The 19,742-nt window shown below is 41.7% G+C and overlaps 1 protein-coding gene across 1 annotated transcript in view; it reads right to left on the bottom strand.

Moving 5' to 3' along the window:
- Positions 1 to 1,632: 1,632 nt before the first annotated feature.
- The window catches only part of LOC124009391 (beta-1,4-galactosyltransferase 2-like), a 162,360-nt gene continuing 144,250 nt past the window's right edge, over positions 1,633 to 19,742 (bottom strand). Inside the window, exons 6-7 of the mRNA XM_046321184.1 lie at positions 19,575 to 19,679; positions 1,633 to 5,225 (exon numbers count right to left, since the gene is read on the bottom strand). Of these exons, the coding sequence (XP_046177140.1) occupies positions 5,075 to 5,225; positions 19,575 to 19,679 (256 nt within the window). The 3' untranslated portion in view covers positions 1,633 to 5,074. The remainder of the gene's footprint in view (positions 5,226 to 19,574; positions 19,680 to 19,742) is intronic.

The following is a 19,742-nucleotide window of genomic DNA, read 5'->3' as shown; positions in this document are numbered from 1 at the left end:
ATATACTTTATGGATAGACTACATGGATAGATAGACTATATGGATAGACTACATGGATAGATAGAATATATGGATAGACTATATGGATAGACTATATGGATAGACTACATGGATAGACTACATGGATAGACTACATGGATAGACTACATGGATAGACTATATGGATAGATAGACTATATGGATAGACTACATGAATATACTATATGGATAGGCTATATGGATAGACTATATGGATAGACTACATGGATAGACTACATGGATAGATAGACTATATGGATAGACTATATGGATAGACTATATGGATAGACTATATGGATAGACTACATGGATAGACAATATGGATAGACTATATGGATAGACTACATGGATAGATAGACTATATGGATAGACTATATGGATAGACTATATGGATAGACTGTATGGATAGACTACATGGATAGACAATATGGATAGATAGACTGTATGGATAGACAATCTGGATAGATATACTGTATGGATAGATAGACTTTATGCAACATCCAAGCCTTGTCATTTCAGCTCTGATTACACCTCTCCAGTTGACTCTCGTAATGTCTCTTGATTATGTTATTGAATTGTTGTACATAGTTTATGTTTTATCCATGCCTTTTGTAACTCCCTCCATATTTCATTAAAAACCCAATGTAAACTTACAGTAAGTGAAAATAAAGTGTCTTTGTATGTCCTTGTATGTCCATTAACTACATTGTGTTGCCATTGTGGTGTAGAAGGATGTCTTGTCAGTAAGGGGATGCCAGTGGTTCATTGTCCTATTTCCCCAAATCCCTGTTGTTGACAGTTTGGGGACAGTGCTGGCATCTCAACAATAACTGTTTGGTTTTCTGTTGAACCAAGGTGGTGTGGATTTCTCTCTGAGACAGTATGAACATAGTTCTAACAAAACCTAGAAATGATACTTTCTTTGTAGTGCATCCACTGATGGGAGCAGGGCTTGGTCCATACTGCTATTAGTAAATATTATATTGTTGATGATAATTCCAAAACTGTGCACCACATGATTAGAATTTGGCTAACTCAAACAATTTGTAACCTAGGTATAGCCTCCCCTTAGAGGAGCAAAGTAGTTTTAGTGTTTCAATTTTTGCCGCAATGCAGTGTGATGGTGTTTCTTAATCTCCCTCTAACAATAACACTTACTAGTCGAAAGAACAGCTCAACATTTATAATTACTGATTTATAAAACAAATGCAAATACATTTTTTTTTACCTCTACCAATTCCACTTTGTCTTTAAAAGCAGGGAGTTCTTTCTTCAGTCTCAGCACATTTTCTATGTTCTATTACGCCCCAAAGACAGAGTGAATGAGAAATGTTTCAGAAGTTTCTTTGAATGCCATGGCAACTGGAAACAATGGAGGGAAAAAACTATTATCAGCCCCAATGTCAGAACCGTGGACAGATCCATCCCAATGGCACTACTATTCCCTACTTAGTGCACTACTTTTGCCTGAAGCCCTATGGGCCCTGGTCAAAAGGGACACTGGACAAAAGTGCACTATTAAAGGGAATATGGTGCAATTTGGGATGCAACTGACAACATGCATGTGAAATCTATTTTCTCATCTGGCAAGGAAAAACAAACCAATCACATAAGTGTATCTCATTTACCATCAGATTTATTGATTGTATAGAAAAAGTAGGTTTGATATGACATTATGCATTCTATATAAGATATAACATTTTCAACATTCAATGTACAAAACCTAGATAGATACAGTAAATCTTTAAAAATGCACTCAGGCTTGAAGACCTGAGGCAGTCAGTAGTTGATGTTGTTCTCCAATGCCCTCATCCTATCTTGTTCCTGTTTCAGTTACCCACCACTTCCTTTAAACAACGGCTCTGACAATTATGGAAAAGATTGCTCAATGAGCAGTAGGTTGAAACGCATAAGAAGGAGGAAGCTGTGCAATGTCTGCCAACAGGAGATGGATGAAGAGAGAACTTCAGACACACTCCAAAGGCTGGATAGTACATTAGCATTCCACCTGTCAGCTTTTCCTACTCAAGGCTGCATCAAAAACATGGTCAACGAAAAAAGCTGATGCTCCGCAATTATACATTAGCAGGACAAACTGAAGATAATAATAGTTGACTTCAGGGAGGGTGGGAGCAAAGGTATGCAGCCAAAATGACACCCTATTGCCTACATAGTGCACTACCTTTGACCAGGGCCCATAGGGGCCTCGTAGTGCACTATGTGGGGAATGGTGTGCCATTTGGGACGCAGACGAAGAGTGGTGCTTTAGCACTGATTCATAGCTGGCGTGTTGTGAAAGAGAGAGATAGTCCTGGGAAGGATGTCTCTAAGCTTACGCTGAAAGGTCCCCCTGTCAATACGCATCATATCAAATCTATATTATACAGTACCTACAATGTCATACCACAGTCACTATGTGTGGGGTAGTGGGGCAGAATACAGCCTATAGGCCAAACAAGATAATATCATGGATATACCAATATGATTCATGATTAGATTGATATAATAGAACCAATAGGATTTATTATTCCTGTTGTAGCCTACTTGGTTCATGATCTCCATATAGATATCAAGTCAACAGAACAGACTGAGTTCTATTATACGTTTTCCTCTGTTCACAACACAAATTACATGATAATGCCTGTCCATGCACCTGTAATGATCGCTACTAACCTGTTGAGTGAGTCTACAAGTCTGATATGTACAGAAATCACATCCTGTAGTCTACCGTACAGTAAACTAAATATGCAACAATTTCTTGGACTGGAGTTATGATAAAAAGCCATCATTGGCAGAAAAATAAAAATAATAATTTAATGAAACCAGTGAATACAACTTTTCTCGGGTTGTGTGCTGCATCAGTAGTGAATCTGTTAAACAGATTTTAGGCAATGAGGATGCTAGCTATATGTAAAAGCTCCTTCCCAAAGTTCCAAGTAGTATATTTAGCCTTTTAGAGAATTATTCCCTCAGCATTGAACATAAAAGCAGAAGCTTGGCAGCCTGATGAATCATACTATACTGGGAACATAGGCAGGAATATGTGAAATTCTAAATCCTGTGGCCCACAGTCATCAGAGAGCAGTGCATACACAGTACATCCATTTGACAGTTACATTTAAATAGAGTAGTGTAAAAGGACCTCAGTCTCCAGTGTTGAATGGGGGAGTAGAGTATTCACTTTGCGATGTGCTCTCTTTTCCAAGGGCACATCAACTCACACCAGTAGTAACGAACTGAAAAATGAAAAAGCAGAATGAGAGAGAGAGAGAGGGATTGTTGAAATCCCGCTGATATTTCTATAGAGGAGCACTGGGCTTCAGATACAGCTGCCTGTGTGTTCATCAGATGGCCAAGTACAGAGAAACATAGTGTTGTTCACAGACACACACGGCACAAAGAGAGAGATATGGCCTTGCCAGAGAGAGGAATAAAAGGCAGTGGAGGATGTTGTCGAGAGGAAAAAAGGGAAATGCACTCCATCTTTAAAAGACTCTTCAAAATAAACAGAGGGGAAACTGGTTGGTTGGAGCATCTCTAAATACTCACTGACTCAAGCCTGGCCAAGAAAACCATTGATAGTACAAAAAGATTTCCACATCACTTCACACAAAAGGAACGCCATTAAAAAAAATCCCAAAATGCAGCATTCCTTATCATTGCCCCTCATAAAAATTTTGAAGGCATCAGTTTGGTGTTTAGGCAGTACAAAAAAAGGAGAAGAGAGTGAGAGAAGAAAAAGCTTACTTACTTAAGACGTTAAAAGGCTTTCATACACTGGTAGTGTTAATAGTAATACGATATTAGATTTGTTCTTACTGTATGTGGGCTAGTTTTCCATTTATTCTAGGGGAATCCACCCTGAGGAAATAACTAACTTCCGTTGTGTTCTTATCACCTCAGTGCAGTGTGCTTCTGCCTCGGAATGGATGGAATGAATGCTACAATGCAAATATTCACCATACTAGACTCTCCTTATCAACATCATTCACAATTCACACCACTAGGTTATTTTATTAAATTCAAAATGAAAACTTTTTAAAAAATGAGAAAAGAGTCTTGCATTTTGAGCAAGATATGATCCTCTTCTAAAACTGCCGGTATCCATTGTTAAACAGCAAAGGTTTAAACTCCCATCACTATCTACTATAACCTTTGTGAGTGAGAACCCGTCAGAACACGTCTGATGGTCACCTGTTAGAACCACGCCAGAAGTTCATCTTATGTTCTTTTTACTGGACCTCTCTTCTCCACAAACAGGTCAAAACCAGTTCCTTAGATAGTCATACCTATCCACCACTAGGTCTTTATTCACTGTATGTCTCTCAAACGTGTTTCCATCCACAGATAGTAACAATTCTTTGTCACAAGCAAAAGAGACCAAAGAGAGACTGGAGTTGGTGCACAATGTCGCTCTGCTTCAGAACCATTTGTCAATGGCAGAGACATGGGAAATGGAGAAGGCCTGCGTTAGATGCAGGCACAGACAGTACACATTCATTTTGCGCCAATATAGTATGTTCTGATTGACAGATAGATTCTCACAGAGAGATCAGGGCTGCTCTTCTTGGTTCTGCTCCAGTACCTCTGAATCCCAAACCCAGCCCCCAGCGTGTCAACGATCCAATGTCGATATGACTCCCCTTGAACCCTGGACATCCTCATCCCTATTGCTGTGTGTTTCATGTACAGTATGCACATTTCCAGAACAGCACTGTGGCTCCAGCCAGGAGAATGAATCTGATCTAATACATCCCCCTTCTTCATCTATTCCTGAGAGTTAGTCCCCCCAGAGTCAGCTAGTCAGCATCCCAGGTTGGAGGCCTGCCGTAACCATTGAGCTGTGAGCAGTGTTGGACTGCAACAGGTGTGTATCTCCACTCAGAGTGGGCTGTGAGGGGTCTTGGTGGGCTCCTAGCCCCGGTCAGTGGGGGGTATCTGGGTCTGCGTCGAGCTGAGGGAGGTGGAGGCAGAGATGGAGGCTCTCTACTGTGCATTATCGTTCTCTGCCCCATCTCCCTCCCTCTCCATGTCCAGGCCGGGTTTCTCTATCTGTCTATCCCCTGAAAGGCCGGGGCGGGGGCTTGCCGATCTCCACAGAGATGTTGGTGTAGAGAGGGTACTTCTTAAACTGGAGCACGCGGTACGTTAACGTGCTGATCCCGTCTCTCTTCATAGTGTTCTTGGTGTTCTGGATCTTATTGAATCTGGAGAAGGTGAAGGGAAAAGTCATTATTATTATTACAGGGAAATGTTATCATTGTAGCAAGCAGTGAAATGTTACTGTATGTTTTACTTTTTCATCATTGTGGCTAACATACTGTACAGGTTGTTTCTTGTTATTCCCATATTGGACAATAGGTGGTGATATGGGCATGTATTGGAACTCAGAGGACACATACAGGAATCATCCAGCTGTAACAGTCATCCATTGTCCAATGCCAAGGCTGCAATGCCCAATGGTTTTCTCAGATGTCCTTTTACTGTTTGAGAAAGCCACGGATAAACTGCCTCGGTAGCTGTGTGCTGCGCATATCCAATCTTCAAAGAAAAGTGACTGGCTCAAACAAGATGTATTTGTATGTGCTTTGACATTAACCCACTACGACACAATCCAAGTCAACCCAAGAAGAACCCAGCAGCAGCAGCTAAACAGAGATTTCTATAGACACAGATCTATTCAGGAGTCTACATTCAAGCTAAATTACTTTTAGGCTATGTGCCCTTTAAATGACAGGGTAAAGAGTGACAGAGAGAGGGGGGGGGGGGGGGGGAGATTTATCTATAAAGAGCAGAGAAGATTAAACGCCTGACTGTGCTCTACTACTGTACTTAATCAGTCTCTCAATGATCTCACAATGAGGCCTGTGTTGGAGAGATCTGAGATATTCTCACATATTACTTAAATATGGACTGTAATAGTGGAAAACGGCATCTCTCAGAGTAAGGAGTCACACTAAAAGCTTCCCCTAATTCATGTTTTGGTGCCTACTTATTTAGGCAAGGCAGCAGGCAAAAAAGCCATAAAACCACCACTTAACATGAGATGATTTATGATTGGATATTTGATGATGACGCTACTCTGGAAGGAGGAAGCCATGTATCCACTGATTTAATATGCATGAGCACCGGTGCACGGAGGTGCTAACTAATCTTTTGGACTTGAGATGATTGGTAGGCTTTCTTCTTTTGGCATTCCTAATGTCTCATTACCATGTCTAAACCACATCTCCTACTTCCTACTGACCAGACAGAGCAGGGTGGGGCCAGAAACAGAGCTGTAGAGGTAGTCAACATGAATCAACAAAAACATCCATGTTGGTAAACAGTAAACACTGGCCGCAGTAGGAGGTTAGAACCACTCTCTCCTGGGTACACTGACGGATGCCCTGGAAAGTGTGGAGGGTAAGATTGGTTTTCTAGCAGAATCTGCATAATTATGGTAAACAAGGCTAATTCGTTGAGCTAAGAGTAATTTTGGAGGCATAATGCTTTATCATGCGAGGACAGGTACAACATAATAATCAGAGTGCAAGGATAGAATAATTCTTTTTTTTCAGGAAATAAAACAATTTTTAGAGACAGTGACTTAAAAAATATATATATTAATATTTTTTATTGGGATCCCCATTAGCTAACGCCATAACGCTAGCTAATCTTCCTGGGGTCCAACACCAATTAACAAGACATTACAAACAACCACAATCAAGACTTGTAGACAATACAGATAATTAAAAAACCTGACAGGAAACACATTTAACATTCAGTTGATGCTTTCTATTTGTTGTCCAGTCATATGGTCTATCACATTAGATGTTCTTTCTATTTCCTGTCCAGTCATATGGTCTATCACATTAGATGTTCTTTCTATTTGTTGTCCAGTCATATGGTCTATCACATTAGATGTTCTTTCTATTTGTTGTCCAGTCATATGGTCTATCACATTAGATGTTCTTTCTATTTCCTGTCCTGTCATATGGTCTATCACATTAGATGTTCTTTCTATTTCCTGTCCAGTCATATGGTCTATCACATTAGATGTTCTTTCTATTTCCTGTCCAGTCATATGGTCTATCACATTAGATGTTCTTTCTATTTCCTGTCCAGTCATATGGTCTATCACATTAGATGTTCTTTCTATTTCTAGTTTCCTATCACATTAGAGTCATATGGTCTATCACATTAGATCATTTCATTATTAGATGTTCTTTCTATTTCCTGTCCAGTCATATGGTCTATCACATTAGATGTTCTTTCTATTTCCTCATATGTCTATCAGATGTTCTTTCTATTTCCTGTCCAGTCATATGGTCTATCACATTAGATGTTCTTTCTATTTCCTGTCCAGTCATATGGTCTATCACATTAGATGTTCTTTCTATTTCCTGTCCAGTCATATGGTCTATCACATTAGATGTTCTTTTATTATTTTCTTGACGTTCCGTTCAGCCATGGCTCGATATAAAACTGTAGATTAAGGCGATTTGTCCTTGGCTTGGGTTGCTAGTATGTACTAACCGGACTGAAAAATACAGTGTTTTTTTTTTCCAAATATAACATTCAGAAGAAAATCAGAAGACTGGATAGTAAATTGTTTTCAACGTGAAGCCATGAGAGATTCTGATGCATTTGGATAATATTATTGCGGTTAGAGCAATGAAGAGAATCTGGCAGCCCTGTTTTGAGCCATTTGGAGCTTTTTCATATCTTTCTATGCTGCAGATGACCATATAACCAGACAGTACTCTAAGTGTGATAGGACCAGGGATTGACCATATAACTGGACAGTACTCTAAGTGTGATAGGACCAGGGGTTGACCATATAACTGGACAGTACTCTAAGTGTGATAGGACCAGGGATTGACCATATAACTGGACATTACTCTAAGTGTGATAGGACCAGGGATTGACCATATAACTGGACATTACTCTAAGTGTGATAGGACCAGGGATTGACCATATAACTGGACAGTACTCTAAGTGTGATAGGACCAGGGATTGACCATATAACTGGACAGTACTCTAAGTGTGATAGGACCAGGGATTGACCATATAACTGGACAGTACTCTAAGTGTGATAGGACCAGGGATTGACCATATAACTGGACAGTACTCTAAGTGTGATAGGACCAGGGATTGACCATATAACTGGACAGTACTCTAAGTGTGATAGGACCAGGGATTGACCATATAACTGGACAGTACTCTAAGTGTGATAGGACCAGGGATTGACCATATAACTGGACAGTACTCTAAGTGTGATAGGACCAGGGATTGACCATATAACTGGACATTACTCTAAGTGTGATAGGACCAGGGATTGACCATATAACTGGACATTACTCTAAGTGTGATAGGACCAGGGATTGACCATATAACTGGACATTACTCTAAGTGTGATAGGACCAGGGATTGACCATATAACTGGACATTACTCTAAGTGTGATAGGACCAGGGATTGACCATATAACTGGACAGTACTCTAAGTGTGATAGGACCAGGGATTGACCATATAACTGGACAGTACTCTAAGTGTGATAGGACCAGGGATTGACCATATAACTGGACAGTACTCTAAGTGTGATAGGACCAGGGATTGACCATATAACTGGACAGTACTCTAAGTGTGATAGGACCAGGGATTGACCATATAACTGGACAGTACTCTAAGTGTGATAGGACCAGGGATTGACTATATAACTGGACAGTATGCTAAGTGTGATAGGACCAGGGGTTGACCATATAACCAGACAGTACTCTGTGTGATAGGACCAGGGATTGACCATATAACTGGACAGTACTCTGTGTGATAGGACCAGGGATTGACCATATAACTGGACAGTATGCTAAGTGTGATAGGACCAGGGATTGACTATATAACTGGACAGTATGCTAAGTGTGATAGGACCAGGGGTTGACCATATAACCAGACAGTACTCTAAGTGTGATAGGACCAGGGATTGACCATATAACTGGACATTACTCTAAGTGTGATAGGACCAGGGATTGACCATATAACTGGACATTACTCTAAGTGTGATAGGACCAGGGATTGACCATATAACTGGACATTACTCTAAGTGTGATAGGACCAGGGATTGACCATATAACTGGACATTACTCTAAGTGTGATAGGACCAGGGATTGACCATATAACTGGACAGTACTCTAAGTGTGATAGGACCAGGGATTGACCATATAACTGGACAGTACTCTAAGTGTGATAGGACCAGGGATTGACCATATAACTGGACAGTACTCTAAGTGTGATAGGACCAGGGATTGACCATATAACTGGACAGTACTCTAAGTGTGATAGGACCAGGGATTGACCATATAACTGGACAGTACTCTAAGTGTGATAGGACCAGGGATTGACTATATAACTGGACAGTATGCTAAGTGTGATAGGACCAGGGGTTGACCATATAACCAGACAGTACTCTGTGTGATAGGACCAGGGATTGACCATATAACTGGACAGTACTCTGTGTGATAGGACCAGGGATTGACCATATAACTGGACAGTATGCTAAGTGTGATAGGACCAGGGATTGACTATATAACTGGACAGTATGCTAAGTGTGATAGGACCAGGGGTTGACCATATAACCAGACAGTACTCTAAGTGTGATAGGACCAGGGATTGACCATATAACTGGACATTACTCTAAGTGTGATAGGACCAGGGATTGACCATATAACTGGACATTACTCTAAGTGTGATAGGACCAGGGATTGACCATATAACTGGACATTACTCTAAGTGTGATAGGACCAGGGATTGACCATATAACTGGACATTACTCTAAGTGTGATAGGACCAGGGATTGACCATATAACTGGACAGTACTCTAAGTGTGATAGGACCAGGGATTGACCATATAACTGGACAGTACTCTAAGTGTGATAGGACCAGGGATTGACCATATAACTGGACAGTACTCTAAGTGTGATAGGACCAGGGGTTGACCATATAACCAGACAGTACTCTGTGTGATAGGACCAGGGATTGACCATATAACTGGACAGTACTCTAAGTGTGATAGGACCAGGGATTGACTATATAACTGGACAGTATGCTAAGTGTGATAGGACCAGGGGTTGACCATATAACCAGACAGTACTCTGTGTGATAGGACCAGGGATTGACCATATAACTGGACAGTACTCTGTGTGATAGGACCAGGGATTGACCATATAACTGGACAGTATGCTAAGTGTGATAGGACCAGGGATTGACTATATAACTGGACAGTATGCTAAGTGTGATAGGACCAGGGGTTGACCATATAACCAGACAGTACTCTAAGTGTGATAGGACCAGGGATTGACCATATAACTGGACATACTCTAAGTGTGATAGGACCAGGGATTGACCATATAACTGGACATTACTCTAAGTGTGATAGGACCAGGGATTGACCATATAACTGGACATTACTCTAAGTGTGATAGGACCAGGGATTGACCATATAACTGGACATTACTCTAAGTGTGATAGGACCAGGGATTGACCATATAACTGGACAGTACTCTAAGTGTGATAGGACCAGGGATTGACCATATAACTGGACAGTACTCTAAGTGTGATAGGACCAGGGATTGACCATATAACTGGACAGTACTCTAAGTGTGATAGGACCAGGGGTTGACCATATAACCAGACAGTACTCTGTGTGATAGGACCAGGGATTGACCATATAACTGGACAGTACTCTAAGTGTGATAGGACCAGGGATTGACTATATAACTGGACAGTATGCTAAGTGTGATAGGACCAGGGGTTGACCATATAACCAGACAGTACTCTGTGTGATAGGACCAGGGATTGACCATATAACTGGACAGTACTCTGTGTGATAGGACCAGGGATTGACCATATAACTGGACAGTATGCTAAGTGTGATAGGACCAGGGATTGACTATATAACTGGACAGTATGCTAAGTGTGATAGGACCAGGGGTTGACCATATAACCAGACAGTACTCTGTGTGATAGGACCAGGGATTGACCATATAACTGGACAGTACTCTGTGTGATAGGACCAGGGATTGACCATAAAACTGGACAGTATGCTAAGTGTGATAGGACCAGGGGTTGACCATATAACCAGACAGTACTCTGTGTGATAGGACCAGGGGTTGACCATATAACCAGACAGTACTCTGTGTGATAGGACCAGGGATTGACCATATAACTGGACAGTACTCTAAGTGTGATAGGACCAGGGATTGACTATATAACTGGACAGTATGCTAAGTGTGATAGGACCAGGGGTTGACCATATAACCAGACAGTACTCTGTGTGATAGGACCAGGGATTGACCATATAACTGGACAGTACTCTGTGTGATAGGACCAGGGATTGACCATATAACTGGACAGTATGCTAAGTGTGATAGGACCAGGGATTGACTATATAACTGGACAGTATGCTAAGTGTGATAGGACCAGGGGTTGACCATATAACCAGACAGTACTCTGTGTGATAGGACCAGGGATTGACCATATAACTGGACAGTACTCTGTGTGATAGGACCAGGGATTGACCATATAACTGGACAGTATGCTAAGTGTGATAGGACCAGGGGTTGACCATATAACCAGACAGTACTCTGTGTGATAGGACCAGGGGTTGACCATATAACCAGACAGTACTCTGTGTGATAGGACCAGGGATTGACCATATAACTGGACATTACTCTAAGTGTGATAGGACCAGGGATTGACCATATAACTGGACAGTACTCTAAGTGTGATAGGACCAGGGATTGAATCCCCTGATTCAGTGTGCTAGATGTTACATACTCTGAAAATGTTCTTGTAACAGCAATTCCCTTACCCATCTTAATAACAATATTATCTATGTGTTCTGACCATGATAAAGCTGCGTCCTAGTAGTTTCATTTTTTTCGCACTTGCTCTACATGCGTTCTATTCATCGACAAATTGAATTGGGGATCATCAGCAAGAATATATCTCGAACCAAATACAGTACATTGAGTTTTAGGAACAATACACTGTTGTTCTTCTTGTGCATCCTTCCTCTATGTACTGCACACCACAGGAGCGTGGTGGCACCTTAATTGGGGAGAACGGGCTCGTGTTAATGACTGGAGTGGAATCAGTGGAATGGTATGAAATACATCAAACACATGGTTTCAGGTGTTTGATGCCATTCCATTTGAGCCGTTCCTGCCATTATGACGAGCCGTCCTCCCCTCAGCAGCCTCCTGTGCTACACACATCATAATTGACGAGTATATAGGTTTATTATGACCTTATTATTAAAACATCAGAGGCTTTAATATCTTAACTCCAGTGAACCGGGCTAAAGGCCCTAAACATACTGATCAAAGCACCTTAAAACTCCTCATTTAATACCCAAGAATAAAGAGGAAAAGTTCAACAGCACCAGCCCAGTAAATACGCTGGCAGAATGTTGAGCAGTGCACTCTCTCTAAAAGGTTTGGCTATAAAAACCCAGGTCCTTTCAAGGCCTTTCTACTTTCCTCCATTTTAAAACCCAAATCTCTTATTATACGAATCAAAACACTCTTCAAATAATCCCCATAGCATTTTAATGAGGGACAAAAAAAAATTGGGGGGGGGGTTCCCTAATAGGGCTTACTCTGTCTCTCTTTCCTCTTCAAGACATGAATGAATAATTTATTAGCCCCAAACAAATTGTATACATGGCACCTCAACTTTCGCTAAATCCGAGGCTCATGGATCAGAACCAAGTCAGGCTGGAGAATAAATAAAGCTTTGTTAGAAATGCCAGTCAGCGGATGAAGGGCTATCTATCTATCTATCTATCTATCTATCTATCTATCTATCTATCTATCTATCTATCTATCTATCTATCTATCTATCTATCTGTCTATCTGTCTGTCTGTCTGTCTGTCTGTCTGTCTGTCTGTCTGTCTGTCTGTCTGTCTGTCTGTCTGTCTGTCTGTCTGTCTGTCTGTCTGTCTGTCTGTCTGTCTGTCTGTCTGTCTGTCTGTCTGTCTGTCTGTCTGTCTGTCTGTCTGTCTGTCTGTCTGTCTGTCTGTCTGTCTGTCTGTCTGTCTGTCTGTCACACAGTGTGACAGATTCAATCAATCTAGTCATTGTCCTGTTGGAAGGTGAACCTTCGCCCTCGTCTGAGGTCCTGAGCTCTCTGGAGCAGGTTTTCATCAAGGATCTCTCTGTACTTTGCTCTGTTCATCTTTCCTCAAACCTGACTAGTCTCCCAGTCTCTGCCGCTGAAAAACATCTCCATAGCATGATGCTTCACGGTAGGGATGGTGCCAGGTTTCCTCCAGGTGTGACGCTTGGCATTCAGGCCAGAGAGTTCAATCTTGGTTTCATCAGACCAGATAATCTTGTTTCTCATGGTCTGAGCGGGCTGTCATGTGCCTTTTACTGAGAAGTGGCTCAGTCAGAGTGACCATCGGGTTCTTGGTCACCTCCCTGACCAAGGCCCTTTGGCCGGTCGGTCAGCTCTAGGAAGAGTCTTGGTGGATCCAAACTTCTTCCATTTACAGTTTTTCTCAGTCGCTTTGGTGCATTTCTTAGATCAAAAGTGCAATTCTTGATACTACTTGTACAAATTCCAAATCATCTAGTCACTTGTGCACATCATTAAAGCAATTTCTTATTCCTTTGAACATATTGCAATTGATAATGTACAAGTGTCAGCTTTTTTCTACATTATCAATTGCTCATGTCATGTTGATCAAAATATAGTAGATGGTTCTCTGTTGAATAGTCTTACCCCTCAAAACATCTAGGCATTAGTTCCTTGGATAAGCCATTACATGCAAAATTGTTGAACTATTTGTCATAAACTGTCAAGCATAGTTTTACACATTTCTATTAGACCTTTTGTACAAAAACATGAATTGATGAATCGTGCAGGTGAAATTGACCCTCACTCATGAAGGAATGTAAAGTATTAGTTCAACCAACAATCAACCAGTTGTCTAAATTGCTCAAAGGTGCATCTCATGAAGAATCAATTGGCAAGCATATATAGACAGACCCCAACACAGAATTGCAATTTTCCAAAAATGGCTGGACCAGGAAATGAACAGGGTCAACAGCCAAGAGGAGGAAGAAGAGGAGCAAGGATGCGTGGAAGGCAAAACACAGGAAGAGGTTGAAGGGGACATAGGCGCATATCTGATGACATAAGGGCCACTATTGTAGACCATGTTGTCAATCATGGCCTTACAATGGCTGAGGCGGGTCGAAGGGTGCAGTCGAATATTGGGAGATCAACCGTGTCCTCAATAGTTCAAACGTTTCGAAGAGAGAACAGGTATGTCCACCAATGTACAGTGCACTGTTACTGTATATCAGCAGTATACTGTATACTTCCTACAATGCTTCATATTACAGTAGTCCACTTGTATTTCACAGCATACAGAAATATACTCTATACAGATACATACTGCACCTTACATGCACCCACCTGTATGTTTCACAGTAAAATGTGTGTTCACATAGTTTTTGTCTGTGAAAGTGTGCGATGCATCACTGCATTTTCCCCCAAATAGGACTGCAAGATTACCTCAAACCGGTGGCAGAGGACGCCTTTTCACACCTCAACAGGAGGAGGCTATTTGCACCATGGTCCTAGCAAACAATGCCATGAGACTCAGGGAAATACAAAGGACCATTATAGAAGACAACGATGTCTTTGAAAACATCCATACGGTTAGCATCTCAACCATCAACAGGATGCTGCATAGAAACCAGATGAGTATGAAACAGTTGTACCGTGTACCATTCCAAAGGAATGAGGACAGAGATTAAGGAGCTACGGTACCAGTATGTACAGGTAAAACATATATCTATGTAACTACTTTAGAGCAACATTTTATAGTGATACATAGTACAGTAAGCATAAAATGCACACATTTCCATTGCTGTGGAAGGACCATGCAATATATGTATATTTTATGTCGCTCTTCCTTTCCAAAACAAATTAAACTGTGTGTTCTGGGATATAACGTATAATAGAGTTGGAATCAAGTGAACCCTCTCACAACTTTGTATACGTGGATGAGGCTGGCTTCAACCTGACCAAATGCAGAGGGGGATCGGAATATCATCGGTCACAAAGCTACTGTGGATTTGCCAGGCCAACGGGGAGGAAATATCACCATGTGTGCTGCTATTTGGGTGCATGGTGTCCTAACCCATATCCCCCTTATAGGGCCATACAACACCCAGCATCTACTCAATTTTTTAGAGACTCTCTACAGGGCTCTCATCCCTGATGATGAAATAGGTCTGTTTAGAGAGGATTTGCCAAAGTACGTGGTCATTTGTGATAATGTGAGTTTCCATCGATCAAACATCATAAGGCAATGGTTTGTGACCCACCTGAGGATGCTCATAGAATTCCTCCCACCTTATTCACCATTCCTTAACCCAATTGAGGTGTATGATCGTCAGCCACACACACAGATGACCCTACTGGCTGCAATGGATGCAGCATGTGAGGACATCACAGTAGATGTCTGCAGAGGATGGATAAGGCATTCCAAAAGATTCTTTTCACGTTGCATTGGAAGGGAAAATATCCGGTGTGATGTGGATGAGAATATGTGGGCCGACAGACAGGAACGTCTGGATGTGTAGAGACAGCACAACAGTGCTGCGGGCAAAGTTGTGCCTTAGGGGTGGTTTCCTGTGTTTCTTTCTAATTTAGTTTTTTTTTCCTTTGTGCCCCTTGGGTTGTCCAGTCTCTTTCAATCAATAACCCACATACAGTAATATGTAAATAGTACTGTTGAAATTGATATATGCCATAGAAGTGCAGCCTTGTGCATTTTTAATACAGTAACTGTCATCCAAACTGTAGCCTAAGTTTACATCAGGTAATACTGTCAAAGTACAGAGTTACATTGACAACATGCATAAACATTTTGACGACCTTGTTCGTGAACAATGACTCAGCGACTTATCATTCTGATGACACTGACATGATCATTGGCATTAATATTTACTTTTGAGAGATGTACTAAGGATTTTTAGTGACTGACTAGCTTTAGAAACATATCTATTGTATATTGCAGTTTGTACAAATTGTTCTGAGAAATGCACTTATTATTTTGCACATGTTAGGGATGATGTGAAAAATGCACCAAAGTGACTGAGAAAAACTGTAACTGTGGGAGTTTTTACATTTTCAAATCACGTCCATTCAATTGAATTTACCACAGGTGAACTCCAATCAAGTTGTAGAAACATCTCAAGGATGATCAATGGAAACAGAATGGATGTGAGCTTAATTTCGAGTCTCATATCAAAGGGAATAATTATGTAAATAAGGTTCTGTTTTGTTTGTTTTTTTAACACATTTGCAAACATTAAAAAAAAAAGTTTTCACATTGTCATTATGGGGTATTGTGTGGAGACTGATGAGGAAAAAAATAAACGTCATCCATTTTAGAATAAGGCTGTAACATAACAACATTTGGAAAAAGTATTTGCAAACGCACTGTACATACACTACACTACAAAAGTATGTGGACACCTGCTAGTCAAACATCTCATTCCAAAATCATGGGCATTACAGTAACACTGAGTTGGTCCCCACTTTGTTGCTATAACAGCCTGCACTCTTCTGGGAAGGCTTTCCGCTAGATGTTTTGAACATTGCTGCGGGGACCTGCTTCCATTCAGCCACAAGAGCTTTAGTAATATAATAAATAATAATATATGCCATTTAGCAGACGCTTTTATCCAAAGCGACTTACAGTCATGTGTGCATACATTCTACGTATGGGTGGTCCCGGGGATCGAACCCACTACCCTGGCGTTACAAGCGCCATGCTCTACCAACTGAGCTACAGAAGGACCACCCAAGGTCGGGCACCACAACCCCAGGTGTTAGATGAAGTTGAGGTCAGGGCTCTGTGCAGGCCAATCAAGTTCTTCCACACCAATCTCGACAAACCATTTCTGTACGGACCTCGCTTGTGCATGGGGGCATTGTCATGCTGAAACAGGAAAGGGCCTTACCCAAACTGTTGCCACAAAGTTGGAAGCACAAAATAATCTACAATGTCATTGTATACTGTAGCTTTAAGATTTCCCTTCACTGGAACTAAGGTGCCTAGCCCGAACCATGAAAAACAGCCCGAGACCATTATTCCTCCTGCACCAAACTTTACAGTTGGCCCTATGCATACGGGCAGGTAGTGTTCTCCTGGCATCCTCCAAACCCAGATTTGCCTGTCGGACTGCCAGATGGTAAAGCGTGATTCATCACTCCAGAGAATGCGTTTCCACTGCTCCAGAGTCAAATGGCGGTGAGCTTTACAGCCTAATGCTTGGCATTGCATATGGTGATATTGGGCTTGTGTGCGTGTGGCTGCTCGGCTATGGAAACCCATTTCATGAAGCTCCCGACGACTAGGCAATTTGGAACTCGGCAGGGAGTGTTGTAACCTAGGACAGACGATTTTTACGCACTGCGCGCATCAGCACTCGGCGGTCACGTTCTGTGAACTTGTGTGGCCTATCACTTCAGCAGCTGAGCCTTTGTTGCTCCTAGACATTTCCACTTCACAATGAGAGCATTGACAGTTGACCGGGGCAGCTCTAGCAAGGCAGAAATTTGACAAACTGACTTGTTGAAAAGGTGGAATCCTATGACGGTGCCATGTTGAAAGTCACTGAGCTCTTCAGTAAGGCCATTCTACTGCCAATGTTTGTCTATGGAGATTGCATGGCTATGTCCTCAGTTTTATACACCTGTCAGCAACGGGTGTGGCTGAAACAGCTGAAACCACTCATTTGAAGGGGTTTCCACATACCTATGTGTGCAGGGTAGCAGGGTAGCTACATCTCTTATACATATGTTATAAGTAGGGTGACCACATGTCCTGGATTCAGTCGGACAGTCCCATATTTTGTCCCTTTGTCCTGCACCAAACAATCATGTCCCACATTTTATCAACACATTCAAACGGCACTCATTTACAAAAAAAGGCCGATATGTCCCGTATTTCAGTCAGACGTTCTTACCTGCATCTTTTGCAGCAGGAAAGAAGAGGCAAAGCGAGAGGTTTCACTCCCACCAAAATGAGCCAAAATGAGCCCAACGTGTTTCTATGGGCTTATTTTGGACCTAAACTTGTCGCCTGCCTTCCCATCTTTGCCAAAAAATAAATATATAATGCTTTTGTCCCGCATTTGGGTATTTTAAATGTGGTCAACCTAGTAATAAGTGATGGTATCAGATCAGAGACATTTGTTGCGTCAAATGGGACCCATTTGGGACCCTGTAAAGTACAACACTGTTGACCAGGGCCCTGAGCCCTATGGGCCCTGTTCAAAAGTAGTGCACCATGAAGGGGATAGGGTGCCATTCAAGATGCATCATGTTGATTGGGATTGCATGGTAAGATTGCATCATGATTCAACCCATCAACTTGTCACCACACAGCCACAAGCCAAACAGACAACAGCATGCTTCCCTGGCTCTTTCAGCACAGCAAACCCCTCTTACATCAACGTGTTTCAATACATTAGGCGCAGTCATAGCCGTGGGAAGTAGTTTGGGGGTGGGGGTGCTGCAATATTTTTTGGGGGTTGCTGCAGAGGAAGAGGTTTCGTATCGATCGTATTATTATAAAAAACATGTATTACATATTTTTTTTATTCATATTTTGTATGGTGTGCTGCAGCAACCTCAGCACTCCTACTTCCCACGGCTATAAGCGCAGTAACAACAAATTCCTTTTAATTCAGTTATTCTCTCATCTCCCATGGAAATTAGTTTATCACGCTCTCGAGCTTGAGATGCAAGGGGTCTGCATTGGTTCATTATTCGTATGTATGAGGCACTCGTCAGAATGATTGTTGTTTTCTGTGGCTGTTATCTTCGCACACTGGGAGTTCATGGAAAATGAACAACAAGAGTAGCCCAAGGATTAAATGGCTACCCGTGGTTTTTTGGCCTTTCTATCATGGTAAGAGCCAGCTAGGGGGTTAGATGTGATCAATAAAAGTCTGTAAATTATACAGTGAGTCCATTCATGCTATGCAATAACTGTTTTGCAAATTGCAGCTCAGCTCTGTAGGGTTCTGAGGTTTAGGAACAATCACAACTAACAGTGCTGCATATAGCCATGCTGTTATCGATCTGCTCTTTTTAGAGTCATTGATGGGTTGGCTATTCATGCATGAAAGAGCCCTCTTAGCAGTGAATAAATAGTGATAATCCATTTCTATGAGGTGTTATTTTCCTGCCAAATCTATGGGATGGGCGATTCATCTTAGAGCAGCCTTCAACCGTAAGATGGTAGTATAATGTGTGAGTGTGAGACAACCTTTATCTAAAAGACAACGTTGGTAACTGAGCAAACAATAGCTAGAGAACCTACACTTTCTGTACATTCTATAGTTAGAATGAATGTTGTGTTTAGGGAGGAAAAGATAGCCTGGTCCTAGATCTGTTTGTGCTGTCTTGCCAACTTCTATGTCATTGTTCGCAAGACAGCACACACTGATCTGGGGCCAGGCTAGTGTCTAGGGAGGAAAATACAACCTTTGTGGGTTGGGTTCATTGTGCTTGTCTCTTTCGTGTTTGATCATCCTGTAGCGGCCGATCCGGACATCCGGTCGAACCACCTTCATCCCGTTGAGGGTGATCCTACAACAGAGGAGTCATGCTTTAGAAAGAATCAGTTAGAATGTGCATCCCAAATGGAAGCCT

The sequence above is a fragment of the Oncorhynchus gorbuscha genome, linkage group LG22 (assembly GCF_021184085.1).
Source record: "Oncorhynchus gorbuscha isolate QuinsamMale2020 ecotype Even-year linkage group LG22, OgorEven_v1.0, whole genome shotgun sequence".
NCBI lineage: Eukaryota > Metazoa > Chordata > Actinopteri > Salmoniformes > Salmonidae > Oncorhynchus > Oncorhynchus gorbuscha.
This window is presented reverse-complemented; position numbering and strand designations above follow the sequence as displayed.